At 54.4% G+C, this 12,759-nt stretch overlaps 1 protein-coding gene across 1 annotated transcript in view; it reads right to left on the bottom strand.

Moving 5' to 3' along the window:
• Positions 1–10,777, bottom strand: part of LOC119958832 (cathepsin L-like) — a 13,462-nt gene extending 2,685 nt beyond the window's left edge. The window contains exons 1-4 of the mRNA XM_038787336.1: positions 10,677–10,777; positions 3,879–4,030; positions 2,341–2,401; positions 84–194 (exon numbers count right to left, since the gene is read on the bottom strand). Of these exons, the coding sequence (XP_038643264.1) occupies positions 84–194; positions 2,341–2,401; positions 3,879–3,977 (271 nt within the window). The 5' untranslated portion in view covers positions 3,978–4,030; positions 10,677–10,777. The remainder of the gene's footprint in view (positions 1–83; positions 195–2,340; positions 2,402–3,878; positions 4,031–10,676) is intronic.
• Between the last annotated feature and the right edge of the window lie 1,982 nt (positions 10,778–12,759).

Raw genomic sequence — 12,759 nt, 5'->3', positions numbered from 1 at the left:
CGCACATGGAAGGTTGCACAGTCGTACGTTGGTCGGCAGCTCCCCCCCCCCCCCCCCCCCCCCCCCCCAGTTCGCTCGTTTACCTGACAAGTCGCTGAACTTGGTGACCCCGTAGACGGCCGTGCCTCTGTCCCTCTCCTGAATCCGTTTGGCTTCCTTGAGGTTTTCCACAAAGATCTGGAACCTGGTCTCCTCTTTAACCGGGAGAGATGGAAGAGAAAAAAAAATGCGTCGGAACGGACCGTTTCAATTCGCCGTTTGGCCGGGTAATGGGCCATTCAGCCCCCCTCGATCCCGCTCCGCCATTCGACACGATCGTGGCTGATTTCCTCCCAGCGGCGTCGCCACCTCTCTGCCTCCCCCCCCCCCCCATGAGCCGTCGTCCAGCCTCTGAATAGAAACCGATCCGTCCCCTCCTTAAATTTGTTGAGCGTCCCGGCATCCACCAAACTCTTGAGGTCGAGGATTCAACAGATCCAGGAGCCCTTGAGAGGAGTAACTGCTCCTCATCTATGTTTTTACATCTGCCGCCCCTTCTCCTCAAACTCTCGTTCTCGAATGCCCCACGGGAGGAAGCACGCGCTCCACGTCTACCTCATCCACTCCTTTTATCATCTTATCCACATCAATTTGTTCCCCCCCCCCCCTCATTCTTCTAGACTCGAGAGAGAGAGAGAGTACAGGCCTAAACTGCTCAATCTCTCCTCATACATCAAACCCCTCACCTCTGGGCTCAACCGAGCGAACCTTCTCTGAACTGCCTCTAATGCCACTGCAGTGGGCAGCACAAGTGGCTAGCACTGTGGCTTCACAGCTCCAGGGTCCCTGGTTCGATTCCCCGCTGGGTGGCTGCCCGTGCGGAGTCTGCACGTTCTCCCCCCCCCCCCCCCCCCCCCCCCCGTGTCTGCCTCGGTTTCCTCCGGGTGCTCCGGTTTCCTCCCACAGTCCAAAGACGTGCAGGTTAGGTGGATTGGCCGCGATAAGTTCATAGCATTTACAGTGCAGAAGGAGGCCATTCGGCCCATCGAGTCTGCACCGGCTCTTGGAAAGAGCACCCTACCCAAGGTCAACACCTCCACCCTATTCCCATAACCCAGTAACCCCACCCAACACTAAGGGCAATTTTGGACACTAAGGGGTAATTTAGCACGGCCAATCCACCTTACCTGCACATCTTTGGACACTAAGGGGCAATTTAGCACGGCCAATCCACCTAACCTGCACATCTTTGGACTGTGGGAGGAAACCGGAGCACCCGGAGGAAACCCACGCAGACACGGGGAGGATGTGCAGACTCCGCACAGACAGTGACCCAAGCCGGAATCGAACCTGGGACCCTGGAGCTGTGAAGCGATTGTGCTGCCCACAGTGCTACCATGCTGCCTTGATTAGGTGGATTGGCCGCGATAAATTGCCCTTAGTGACCACAAAAAAAAGGCCAGGAGGGGTTATTGGGCTACGGGGATAGGGTGGAAGTGAGGGCTCAACTGGGTCGGTGAAGACTCGATGGGCCGAATGGCCTCCTTCAGCACTTTGTACATCTGATGTACATCTTTCCTCAAATAAGGCGACCAAAACTGTGCGCAATACTTCAGGGGAGGACTTGTCAATGCCTTGTACAGTTGCGACAACACTTGCCATCAATTAACACAAGACGAGTAGTGAACGAAACTCAGGCTCCAATGAGCTCAACAGGAAGCTTCCTGACCCCTGATCCCAAACTGGGGCAGGGCCGGAGGTCATCCACCTATATACCACAGGCAGAGCCATCAGTGAGGCCTACGAAGACTGCGCTGCCCCTGACTGCCTGGGATCAGTTTGCCCAGGTTCAGTGAGGTCTACGCTGCCCCTGACTGCCTGGGATCCGCTCGCCCAGGCTCAGTGAGGCCTACGCTGTCCCTGACTGCCTGGAATCCGCTCGCCCAGGCTGAGTGAGGCCTATGGGGCCTGCGCTGCCCCTGGCTGCCTGGAATCAGTTTGCCCAGGCTCAGTGAGGCCTACGAGGGCTGCGCTGTCCCTGACTGCCTGGGATCAGTTTGCCCAGGTTCAGTGAGGCCTACGGGGCCTGCGCTGCCCCTGACTGCCTGGGATCCGCTCACCCAGGCTCAGTGAGGCCTACGGGACCTGCGCTGCCCCTGACTGCCTGGGATCCGCTCACCCAGGCTCAGTGAGGCCTACGCTGTCCCTGACTGCCTGGGATCCGTTCGCCCAGGCCCAGTGAGGCCTACGAGGGCTGCCCTTTCCCTGAATGCCGGGGATCAGTTTGCCCAGCGGAGGGCAGGGATCAAACTCCCTGGGCAATGGGGACGGATGACTGAATCGCGTGGACGCATCTCTTACCTTCCTGCTCGTCGTATTCCTTGTCGTATTTCACTTTGAAATCCTCGAACTGGGACCGCAGCTACGATTGGGGGAAATGGAATAGAATCCAGTCAGTTCCCAGTCGGAGAATTCCCCCCCCCTCCCCCTCCCCCCCCCCCCCCCCCCACCCCGCGCCCCCACCCATTCTCTCGTTCGGAAGGGACCCTCAAGTTCCTGTCAAACCGCCTCAGGCTAATTTCCGCCATCTTGTCGATGGGCGTTTAATATTCAGATGGTTCAAACTGCCTGACGGGGGGCTGGGGTACATGACGCCAGAGGGTTGGGATCGACAAGGGTCACGCTAGCATAGACTGGGCTGGGCCGAATGGCCTCTTTCTGTTCAGCGTCCATCTTGTTCAAAGCATTAAACGGAGATGGAATCGCATTTGTGTAGCGCCTGTCAGGGTTCCGCACGGCGCCTCACAGCCGGCGAAGTTACACCCTCCGAGGTTGCACTGGGGTTGCAATGTAGGAAACACGGTGGCCGATTTAAGCACAGCAGGATCCCGCAAACCAGCGATCTGACCGTGACACAGATCAATTGTTTTATTTTTTATTTTTTAGCGATGTTGGTTGAGGGATAAATATTGGCCCCAGGACATCGGAGAGATCCTCCCCCACCCCGCCTCTAACGCACCCCACGACCACCGATCCCACCCTCAGTGCCGCATTGGGAGGGTCAGCCTGGATTTGAGTTGTGCGGGGGGGGGGGTGCATGAACCCGTGACCTTCTGGCTCAGGGCTGAGCGAGGGCGACCCAGTGAAAGACACACCCCCAACGTTCGCGAAGGAAAAAGGGCGGGAAGAGCTCAATGGCATTCCCCTGCCCACTAGGCCCGAATCCTTCCTTTCCTCACGAACCCTGACCTTCACGCCGGGCGAGAATTTAGCTTCCATCCACCCTGTCGCGCCATGAAAGGATTCTGTACATTTCGACGTGATCACCTCACGTTCTTCGAGCCCCGCCTCCCCAACCGGTCTCCACGTGTCACTCCCGCCATCTCAAGGGATTAGTCTGGTGATCCTCCGATACGCTCCCTCTTTGGCAAGTATATCCTTCCTTAGGGAAGGAGACCAAAGCTGTCAGGTCACACGGGATCAGAGGTGAGCTGGCAAGATGGATACCGAACTGGCTCGGTCATGGGAGACAGAGGGTAGCGGTGGATGGCTGTTTTTTGGCCTGCTGTGTGCTGTCCCTTTAAGGACAGCCCGCTTAGGCCTAACTTAGGCCTGGATCCTCTGGCTCTGCAAGGCCGGGGTATCGGGGGCTCAAACTTGCCCGCAGGCCTCTCGATTAGGCCCCGTGATTTTCGCCAGGAAAAGGTTTGAGGCCTGCAGGTGGGGTGGGCACCGCCAAAGCGGTTCCCTGGCCCCTCGGGACAGATGGCGGCTAATGCGGAACGGGCCCACGGGCCATTGCAGCCCGCGGGGCGGCCAATCGACCCGTCGGGCCCGTGTCGGACTCCAGGCCTTGCCTTGGGGGCCCTTCCCCCGAAATTCCCGCCGTGAACACTTACCGCAGCTTCGTCCTGGAAGTCGATGTCAAACTTGCGAACGACGGCCGACTGCACGAGGCTGCAGGAGAGGGCAAGGAAGACGAGAGCGAGGCGGAACATTGTGCGAGGGGGGGGGGTGAGAGCTCCACACGAAGGCAGTGTGAGAGGAAAACCTGGCGGGGGAACAGGAAACAGAAAATACCTTTATTAACTCAGAGACCTTCGATCCTCCTCCGCAATTCATTATGATCATGGCTGATCATCAAATACAATACCCTGATTCCACCTTCCCCCCATGTGAACTTGTACAAATTAAGTAATGGCATGATGGGAAAATCGGTCAACTATAGAGAAATACAGCACAGAACAGGCCCTTCGGCCCACGATGTTGCGCCGAACTTTTGTCCTAGGTTAATCATAGAATTTTGGACAATTTTTCATGGCCAATCCACCCAACCTGCACATCTTTGGACTGTGGGAGGAAACCGGAGCACCCGGAGGAAACCCACGCAGTCACGGAGGAAACAGAAAATACCTTTATTAACTCAGAACTCAGTTATTAACTACTTGGTACAATGTAGCTGACCAAGCTATTCCAATATGCCTGACCTCTGTAAATTCTGATAAGATTAACTCCTCATGACCCAGGGCTGTATGGGTAAGACAAGATGGCTCTCCTGTGAGAGAAATTTAGGACAGACAGGCTGCAGAACGGCTCTGTCCTGTGGAAGTAGTTGAGTCGGAAACTTTAGGGACTTTCAAGCGGCTATTGGATGGGTACATGGATCACGGTAGAATGATGGGATCTGTTATTGTCACGAGTAGGCTTCAATGAAGTTACTGTGAAAAGCCCCTAGTCGCCACATTCCGGCGCCTGTCCGGGGAGGCTGGTACGGGAATCGAACCGTGCTGCTGGCCTGCTTGGTCTGCTTTAAAAGCCAGCGATTTAGCCTGGTGAGCTAAACCAGCCCCTATACATTCTATATACATGGGCTGTTTAGCACAGGGCTAAATCTCTGGCTTTGAAAGCAGGCCAGCAGCGCGGGTTCAATTCCCGTAACAGCCTCCCCGAGCAGGCGCCGGAATGTGGCGACTAGGGGCTTTTCACAGTAACTTCATTTGAAGCCTACTCGTGACAATAAGTGACTTTCATTTTTTTTTCACCCATATCCCTTAATCCCTTTACCCCCAAGAGCTATATCTAATTCCTTCTTGAAATTACACAACGTTTTCACCTCAACTACTTCCTGTGGTGGACGAATTCCACAGAGTCACCCCTCTCTCTGGGTGAAGAAATTTCTCCTCACCTCAGTCCTAAAAAGGTTAACCCCTGACCCTCAAACTATGACCCCTAGTTCTGGACTCCCCCCCCGCCATCGGGAACATTCTTTCCGAATCTCCCCTGTCTAATCATAGAACATAGAACATAGAACATTACAGCGCAGTACGGGCCCTTCGGCCCTCGATGTTGCGCCGACCTGTGAAACCATCTGAAGCCTATCTGACCTACACTATTCCATTTTCATCCATATGTCTATCCAGTGACCACTTAAATGCCCTTAAAGTTGGCGAGTCTACTACTGTTGCAGGCAGGGCGTTCCACACCCCTACTACTCTCTGAGTAAGAAACTGCCTCTGACATCTGTCCTATATCTACCACCCCTCAATTTAAAGCTATGTCCCCTCGTGTTGGTCATCACCATCCGAGGAAAGAGACTCTCACTGTCCACCCTATCTAACCCTCTGACTATCTTATATGTCTCTATTAAGTCACCTCTCAGCCTTCTCCTCTCTAACGAAAACAACCTCAAGTCCCTGAGCCTTTCCTCGTAAGACCTTCCCTCCATACCAGGCAACATCCTAGTAAATCTCCTCTGAACCCTTTCCAAAGCTTCCACATCCTTCCTATAATGTGGTGACCAGAACTGCTCGCAGTACTCCAGGTAATCCTGTCAGAATTTTATAAGTTTCTATGAGATCCCCTCTCACTCTTCTAAACTCCAATGAATATAATCCTGACCGACTCAATCTCTCCTCATATGGCAGTCCCGCCATCCCAGGAATCAGCCTGGTAAACCTTCGCTGCTCTCCCTCCATCGCAACAACATCCTTCCTCAGATACGGACACCAGTACTGCTCACAATGCTCCAGGTGTGGCCTCACCAACACCCTATACAATTGCAGCAACACATCCCTGCTCCTACACTCAAATCCTCTCGCTTTGAAGGCCAACACACCATTTGCCTTCTTTGCCGCCTGCTGTACCTACGCGCTTACTTTCAGCGACTGATGCACGAGGACACCAAGGTCTCGCTGAGTATCCGCCTCTCTCAATTCACACCCAATCAAATAATAATCTGCTTCCTGTCTTTGTGACCGAAGTGGATAACCTCACATTTATCCACATTGTACTGTATCTGCCGCGCATTTGCCCACTCACTCAGCCTGTCCAAATCCCGCTGAAACATCTCTGCATCCTCCTCACAGTTCACCCTCCCACCCAACTGTGTAACATCTGCAAAGTTGGAGATAATAGAACATAGAACATAGAACAGTACAGCACAGAACAGGCCCTTCGGCCCTCGATGTTGTGCCGAACAATGATCACCCTACTTATACCCACGTAACCCGTATACCCATAACCCAACAATCCCCCCATTAACCTTACACTACGGGCAATTTAGCATGGCCAATCCACCTAACCCGCACATCTTTGGACTGTGGGAGGAAACCGGAGCACCCGGAAGAAACCCACGCACACACGGGGAGGACGTGCAGACTCCACACAGACAGTGACCCAGCCGGGAATCGAACCTGGGACCCTGGAGCTGTGAAGCATTGATGCTAACCACCATGCTACCGTGAGGCATTTAGTTCCCTCGTCCAAATCATTAATATATAATTTTTTTTAAATAAATTTAGAGCACCCAATTCATTTCCAATTAAGGGGCAATTTAGCGTGGCCAATCCACCCAACCTGCACATCTTTGGATTGTGGGGAAACCCACGCACACACGGGGAGAATGTGCAAACTCCACACGGACAGTGACCCAGGGCCGGGATCGAACCCGGGACCTCAGCGCCGTGAGGCAGCAGCGCTAACCCACTGCACCGCCGCGCAGCCCAATCATTAAATATAATGTGAAGAGTTGGGGTCCTGGCACGGATCCCCGCGGTACCCCACTAGCCGCTGCCTGACAATCGGAAAAAGACCCATTTATTCCAACGTTTCGCTTCCTGTGTGCTAACCAGCTGTCGATCCATCTCGAGACACTACCCACAATCCCATGCGCTTTAACTTTACATTTAAATCTGCTGTGTGAGACCTTGTGGAAAGACGTCTGAAAGACTCAATAAACCACATCCACTGGTTCTCCCTGGTCAACTCTACTCTTTACATCTTCAAAGAATTCCAGTAAATTTGTCGAGCATGATTTTCCTTTTGTAAATCCATGCTGACTTTGTTTGATGACACCACTGATTTCCAAATCCTGTGCTATGAAATCCTTGATAATGGACTCCAACAACTTCCCAACCGACGTTGGACTCACTGGTCTATTGTTCCCGGTTTTCTCTCTACCTCCCTGTGGTAAACACTGTTTCACCTGTTTTGCCTTCCCCAGGAAGTCCACATCCGGGGTGTCACTCCCGACTTGGCTCACATCTCCAGGACCGGCCCTGCTCCGTAGGCCACGTCCGACTCCACAAGGCGGACCCGTTGTTGGACAGGGTACACTTGCTCCATGCCAACCCTCAGTATGCCTACGTGGCGTACCCCGACGGCCGGCAAGATACTGTCTCCCTCAGGGACCTGGCACCGTCAGGTTCCACCCATACACACTTCCCCGGCCAGGCGCCATCCTCCCCTCCCTCGGCGCTCCCAACATTAACCCCACCAGGACCATCCCTCCTTCCCCTGCCCACGCAGGAGGATTTCGGCACGCTCCCGGAGTCCCCGACATCAGGCCAGCGTCGACATCGCCGCCACCGTTATGTCGCTCCCAGCGGAATGTCAAGGCACTAGACCGGTTCTAACTGGCACCGGACCTTCAAAAGACATTTTTTTCCCTCTCCTTTCTAATAAAACATAATTTTCACTACTGTATATAGTTCTACACCACCCCCGCCGGACTAATCTTTAACAGGGGGTGAATGTGGTAAACCACGGTTACACCTGTATTAGGTGATGTAAGGTAGGACCTGTACTACGGTTCGCCGGTAGCCCCTGCCTGCTGGCTCCGCCCAGGAAGAGGAGTATAAATATGCCTGTCCTCTATTCAGCAGCCATTTCGCCAGCTGCAGCAGGAGGCCACGCATCTTACTGCAATAAAGCCTCAGTTGTACCCAATCTGAGTCTTTGTACAATTGACCGTGCATCGTTCTCTTTTTTAAATAGCGGGGTTACATTCGCTACCCTCCAATCTTTAGGAACCATTCCCGAGTCCAAAGTAATTTTGGAAAATGATCACCAATGGATCGACTATTTCTAGGGCCACTTTCTTACTCTGGGATGAAGACTATCCTGCCCTGGATATTTATCCGTCTTCAATCCCATTAATAATAATCATAATCTTTATTCTTGTCACAAGTAGGCTTACATTCACACTGCAATGAAGTTACTGTGAAAATCCCCTAGTCGCCACATTCCGGCGCCTGTTCGGGTACACAGAGGGAGAATTCAGAAAGTCCAATTCATCTTAACAAGCACGTCTTTCGGGACTTGTGGGAGGAAACCGGAGCCCCCGGAGGGAACACACGCAGACACGTGGGGGGAGAACGTGCAGACTCCGCACAGACAGTGACCCAAGCCGGGAATCGAACCTGGGACCCTGATGCTGTGAAGCAAGAGTGCTAACCACTGTGCTACCCGTGCAAAAGTCACACCTTATGGAAATACATCAGTCGCACACTCCTATTCGAGCATTATGTTCCCAAAGAAGCATGGGTTGGAGCGTAACCCTCTGTTGTAGCTGCATGCTCTGTTAACACTGGGAGTATGGGAGGGCTCAATTTACTCTTAAGGACCGAATTAATTTAAGAACTAGGTTCCTGAAAGTACAAAGGAGATTCAAGCAATTTGACTTGAAAGGGTAAAATTCAAAGATGGTAACAATCTCAGAAAAAAGGAATCTGATTCACTGGTATTGGCAGCCGCTGGGTCAGCAATCACAGGGTCAAACGCAAAAGACAAATTTAATTTCCCCAAATCGTTTTCTCTGCTGATATTAATTTCTTTCGGTGTGAGGCGGGGAGATTGAGAAGCTGAAGCTGGGAGTCCGTCAAACTTACACACACACCCCCTATCCCAGACAGCCCGTCAACAGTCACTCACACTGTCCGACAGTGCAGCACTCCCTCAGTACTGACCCTCTGACAGAGCAGCACTCCCTCAGTACTGACCCTCTGACAGTGCAGCACTCCCTCAGTACTGACCCTCTGACAGAGCAGCACTCCCTCAGTACTGACCCTCTGACAGTGCGGCACTCCCTCAGTACTGACCCTCTGACAGTGCGGCACTCCCTCAGTACTGACCCTCTGACAGTGCGGCACTCCCTCAGTACTGACCCTCTGACAGTGCAGCACTCCCTCAGTACTGACCCTCTGACAGTGCAGCACTCCCTCAGTACTGACCCTCTGACAGTGCAGCACTCCCTCAGTACTGACCCTCTGACAGAGCAGCACTCCCTCAGTACTGACCCTCTGACAGTGCAGCACTCCCTCAGTACTGACCCTCTGACAGTGCAGCACTCCCTCAGTACTGACCCTCTGACAGTGCAGCACTCCCTCAGTACTGACCCTCTGACAGTGCGGCACTCCCTCAGTACTGACCCTCTGACAGTGCAGCACTCCCTCAGTACTGACCCTCTGACAGTGCGGCACTCCCTCAGTACTGACCCTCTGACAGTGCAGCACTCCCTCAGTACTGACCCTCTGACAGTGCGGCACTCCCTCAGTACTGACCCTCTGACAGTGCAGCACTCCCTCAGTACTGACCCTCTGACAGTGCAGCACTCCCTCAGTACTGACCCTCTGACAGCGCAGCACTCCCTCAGTACTGACCCTCTGACAGTGGAGCACTCCCTCAGTACTGACCCTCTGACAGTGCAGCACTCCCTCAGTACTGACCCTCTGACAGTGCGGCACTCCCTCAGTACTGACCTTCTGACAGTGGAGCACTCCCTCAGTACTGACCCTCTGACAGTGCAGCACTCCCTCAGTACTGACCCTCTGACAGTGCGGCACTCCCTCAGTACTGACCTTCTGACAGTGGAGCACTCCCTCAGTACTGACCCTCTGACAGTGCGGCACTCCCTCAGTACTGACCTTCTGACAGTGGAGCACTCCCTCAGTACTGACCTTCTGACAGTGGAGCACTCCCTCAGTACTGACCCTCTGACAGTGCGGCACTCCCTCAGTACTGACCCTCTGACAGTGCAGCACTGCCTCAGTACTGACCCTCTGACAGTGCAGCACCCCCTCAGTACTGACACTCTGACAGTGCAGCGCTCCCTCAGTACTGACCCTCTGACAGTGCAGCATTCCCTCAGTACTGACCCTCTGACAGTGCAGCACTCCCTCAGTACTGACACTCTGACAGTGCAGCGCTCCCTCAGTACTGACCCTCTGACAGTGCAGCGCTCCCTCAGTACTGACCCTCTGACAGTGCAGCATTCCCTCAGTACTGACCCTCTGACAATGCAGCACTCCCTCGGTACAGACCCTCTGACAGTGCAGCACTCCCTCAGTACTGACACTCTGACAGTGTAGCGCTCCCTCAGTACTGACCCTCTGACAGTGCGGCACTCCCTCAGTACTGACCCTCTGACAGTGCAGCACTCCCTCAGCACTGACCCTCTGGCACGTGGCCCACGTCGGTCACTCACCCTCGGAGTCTGTCAGCCCGATGCCGGCAGCTTAAGCAGACGCTGGAGCTGATTGGCTCCTTTATACTTTAACGAGGGCGCCTCCTCCACCAAACGCAGACCACCCCTTTCAATCCGGGGACCAATGGGGGAGCTGAGGAAGCCGATGGTCATCGCAACATCGAAGGCGGGAAAAAGAACAGTCAGGGGTCAAATTCTTATCTTTATTTCAGCATCAGGAAAACCGTTTGCAAACAGCTTCCTCATTTTCTAATCGATAATCTCTCCGTGCCCCGAGACAGCGGCATTCGTCCCCCTCGGAAATCCCCACAGAGACCGGGGGGGGAGGGGTGGTGGTGGAGTTAAACATTAATCCTTAACTCTCGTTCGGATCAACACAGGGTGGTCGAGAGACAAAGCAAATAATCACCTCCTAAACAAAGCGGCTGAATTTCCGTGGCGCCTTTCACTCCGCAGGCCGTCCCACGAAACGTCTCAGCCAATGAGCTACCTGCAACGAGCAGACCCGCGGTTGTCATGGCAACATGGCGGCCATTTTGTGACGCAGCAATATCTCGTAGGCCGCAATGTGAGACTCACCCGGAGCGTGTGGAGGGGGAAATATTGGTTGGGTCTCCGGAGAGAATTGACTCGTTCTTCTCCGGAATGATAGCTGAGGGCGGAATTCTGCAATTCCCCTGCTGGAGGGGCAAGGAGGGGGGCAGGAGGAGGAGGAGCGTGCTGCACTGTCGGAGGGTCAGTACTGAGGGAGTGCTGCTCTGTCAGAGGGTCAGTACTGAGGGAGTGCCGCACTGTCAGAGGGTCAGTACTGAGGGAGTGCTGCACTGTCGGAGGGTCAGTACTGAGGGAGTGCCGCACTGTCAGAGGGTCAGTACTGAGGGAGTGCTGCACTGTCAGAGGGTCAGTACTGAGGGAGTGCTGCACTGTCAGAGGGTCAGTACTGAGGGAGTGCTGCACTGTCAGAGGGTCAGTACTGAGGGAGTGCTGCACTGTCAGAGGGTCAGTACTGAGGGAGTGCTGCTCTGTCAGAGGGTCAGTACTGAGGGAGTGCCACACTGTCAGAGGGTCAGTACTGAGGGAGTGCTGCACTGTCAGGAGGGTCAGTACTGAGGGAGTGCCGCACTGTCAGAGGGTCAGTACTGAGGGAGTGACGCACTGTCAGAGGGTCAGTACTGAGGGAGTGCTGCACTGTCAGAGGGTCAGTACTGAGGGAGTGCGCACTGTCAGAGGGTCAGTACTGAGGGAGTGCCGCACTGTCAGAGGGTCAGTACTGAGGGAGTGCTGATCTGTCAGAGGGTCAGTACTGAGGGAGTGCCGCACTGTCAGAGGGTCAGTACTGAGGGAGTGCTGCACTGTCAGAGGGTCAGTACTGAGGGAGTGCCGCACTGTCAGAGGGTCAGTACTGTGGGAGCGCTGCACTGTCAGAGGGTCAGTACTGAGGGAGCTGCTGCACTGTCAGAGGGTCAGTACTGAGGGAGTGCTGCACTGTCAGAGGGTCAGTACCTGAGGGAGTGCTGCACTGTCAGAGGGTCAGTACTGAGGGAGTGCTGCACTGTCAGAGGGTCAGTACTGAGGGAGTGCTGCATTGTCAGAGGGTCAGTACTGAGGGAGTGCCGCACTGTCAGAGGGTCAGTACTGAGGGAGTGCTGCACTGTCAGAGGGTCAGTACTGAGGGAGTGCCGCACTGTCAGAGGGTCAGTACTGAGGGAGTGCTGCACTGTCAGAGGGTCAGTACTGAGGGAATGCTGCACTGTCAGAGGGTCAGTACTGAGGGAGTGCCGCACTGTCAGAGGGTCAGTACTGAGGGAGTGCCGCACTGTCAGAGGGTCAGTACTGAGGGAGTGCTGCACTGTCAGAGGGTCAGTACTGAGGGGAGTGCCGCACTGTCAGAGGGTCAGTACTGAGGGAGTGCCGCACTGTCAGAGGGTCAGTACTGAGGGAGTGCTGCACTGTCAGAGGGTCAGTACTGAGGGAGTGCTGCACTGTCAGAGGGTCAGTACTGAGGGAGTGCCGCACTG

Source organism: Scyliorhinus canicula, chromosome 31, assembly GCF_902713615.1.
Source record: "Scyliorhinus canicula chromosome 31, sScyCan1.1, whole genome shotgun sequence".
NCBI classification, from domain to species: domain Eukaryota; kingdom Metazoa; phylum Chordata; class Chondrichthyes; order Carcharhiniformes; family Scyliorhinidae; genus Scyliorhinus; species Scyliorhinus canicula.
Note: the sequence above shows the minus strand (reverse complement) of the source record. Positions and strands in the feature narration are given on the sequence as shown.